The sequence below is a fragment of the Penaeus monodon genome, chromosome 22 (genome assembly GCF_015228065.2).
Source record: "Penaeus monodon isolate SGIC_2016 chromosome 22, NSTDA_Pmon_1, whole genome shotgun sequence".
Lineage (NCBI taxonomy): Eukaryota > Metazoa > Arthropoda > Malacostraca > Decapoda > Penaeidae > Penaeus > Penaeus monodon.
Window position 1 is genome coordinate 27,259,530 of NC_051407.1, and position 1,418 is coordinate 27,260,947.

The 1,418-nt window shown below is 31.8% G+C and overlaps 1 protein-coding gene across 1 annotated transcript in view; it reads left to right on the forward strand.

The window, feature by feature from the left end:
- Nucleotides 1-202: 202 nt before the first annotated feature.
- Nucleotides 203-1,418, forward strand: part of LOC119587389 (histone H2A deubiquitinase MYSM1-like) — a gene marked incomplete at its 5' end in the record, with an annotated part of 2,995 nt that continues 1,779 nt past the window's right edge. The window contains 1 exon segment of the mRNA XM_037936131.1: nucleotides 203-476. Coding sequence (XP_037792059.1) covers nucleotides 474-476 — 3 coding nt within the window.

Genomic DNA, 1,418 nt, shown 5'->3' on the forward strand with positions numbered 1-1,418 from the left:
GTTCAGGAATTTGGATACTTTTTTTGTACCCTAAAACGTATTTATATTTGTCATATTGTTTTCCTTCATTTGAAAGTGTAGATTTCTGTGGGAAAAATTTTTCAGCCAAGTAACCCTGAGAATTAAATTTAAAAAGTTTTCCCGACTCTCTCAAAATTTTACTCTCAAAAATCATTTTAAAAAGTGCCGCATCCCATCACAGGAGTGAGCCCGACTTTTTCGACTTCGACTCCGAGGGAGAATTTGGGCTGTTTGGGGAGGCAGGCGTAGCGCTGCACACAACGGCAACCACGACCCACACAGGCCAACCCACGACCACCAACAGCCACAAAACCCCACCGAGCCTCGTGGGGACGAGCGCCAGCACCACGCAGCAGCACAATTCGGGGTCCCCGAACGGCAGACGGACCTCCCACAGCCGGAAACGGAAGAGCCACTGGAATGAGATCGAGAAGGATCTGTTTCTCAAGGGCATGGTGAGGGCGAGGCCGCAGGTTGTGGCGACGGGGCGGCACTGCAGTGCAAGTGGGAATGTTTATATCTTTTTTTATTTATTATATTATTTATATTATTTTTATTTGTCATATTTATTTATTATATTGTGTATATTATTTTGATTTGTTATATTGTTTATATTTTTTTATTTATTATATTGTTTATATTATTTTTATTTATGATATTATTTTTATTATATTTATTATATTATTCATATTAATTTTTATTTATTCTATTATCTATATTTTTTTTATTTATTATATTGTTTATATTATATTTATTTATTATATATTATTTTTATTTATTATACTATTTACATTATTTTTATTTATTATATTATTTATATTATTTTTATAGTTGAGTCATTTTAATTTATATATATGCGAATGCTTGGGGAATATTATTACCCCAAGAACACTTTCATAATTGAATATTTATGATTCATATTATTGTTATTGTAAAGGTTAAGTATGCTCTGATTTGTTTAAGAAATTATACAATACCTTATTCACTAAAAAAAGATTATCAGTTACTTTTGAAAAGGGCCTTTATAATATAAGTTTATAATACTTGTACTTGTAGCGGTCTTGGTCATTTGTGAGATGATAGTGATTATCCTCAGTTTGTATTGTGAAGTTTAAAGTTACTGACTAGCATATGCTAATTGTGGTAGGGTAACTCCGTGTAAACAACTAGACAACTGTATAAGGAGTCAGGACATATTTAGATTTACAAACTTAATATAGAATTAGAACATGTCACATTATATACCTCATTACTGGTACAAAATTTGTATAGTGAAGACTCACCTAGAAGATTTTTTATGTAATTTCAATACGCCTTTTTAATTCACCAATATTACAGAGGGTACAGAGATGGCAAATAATTATTTATCAGTCAAAATAAATAACCTAACTGCTGGA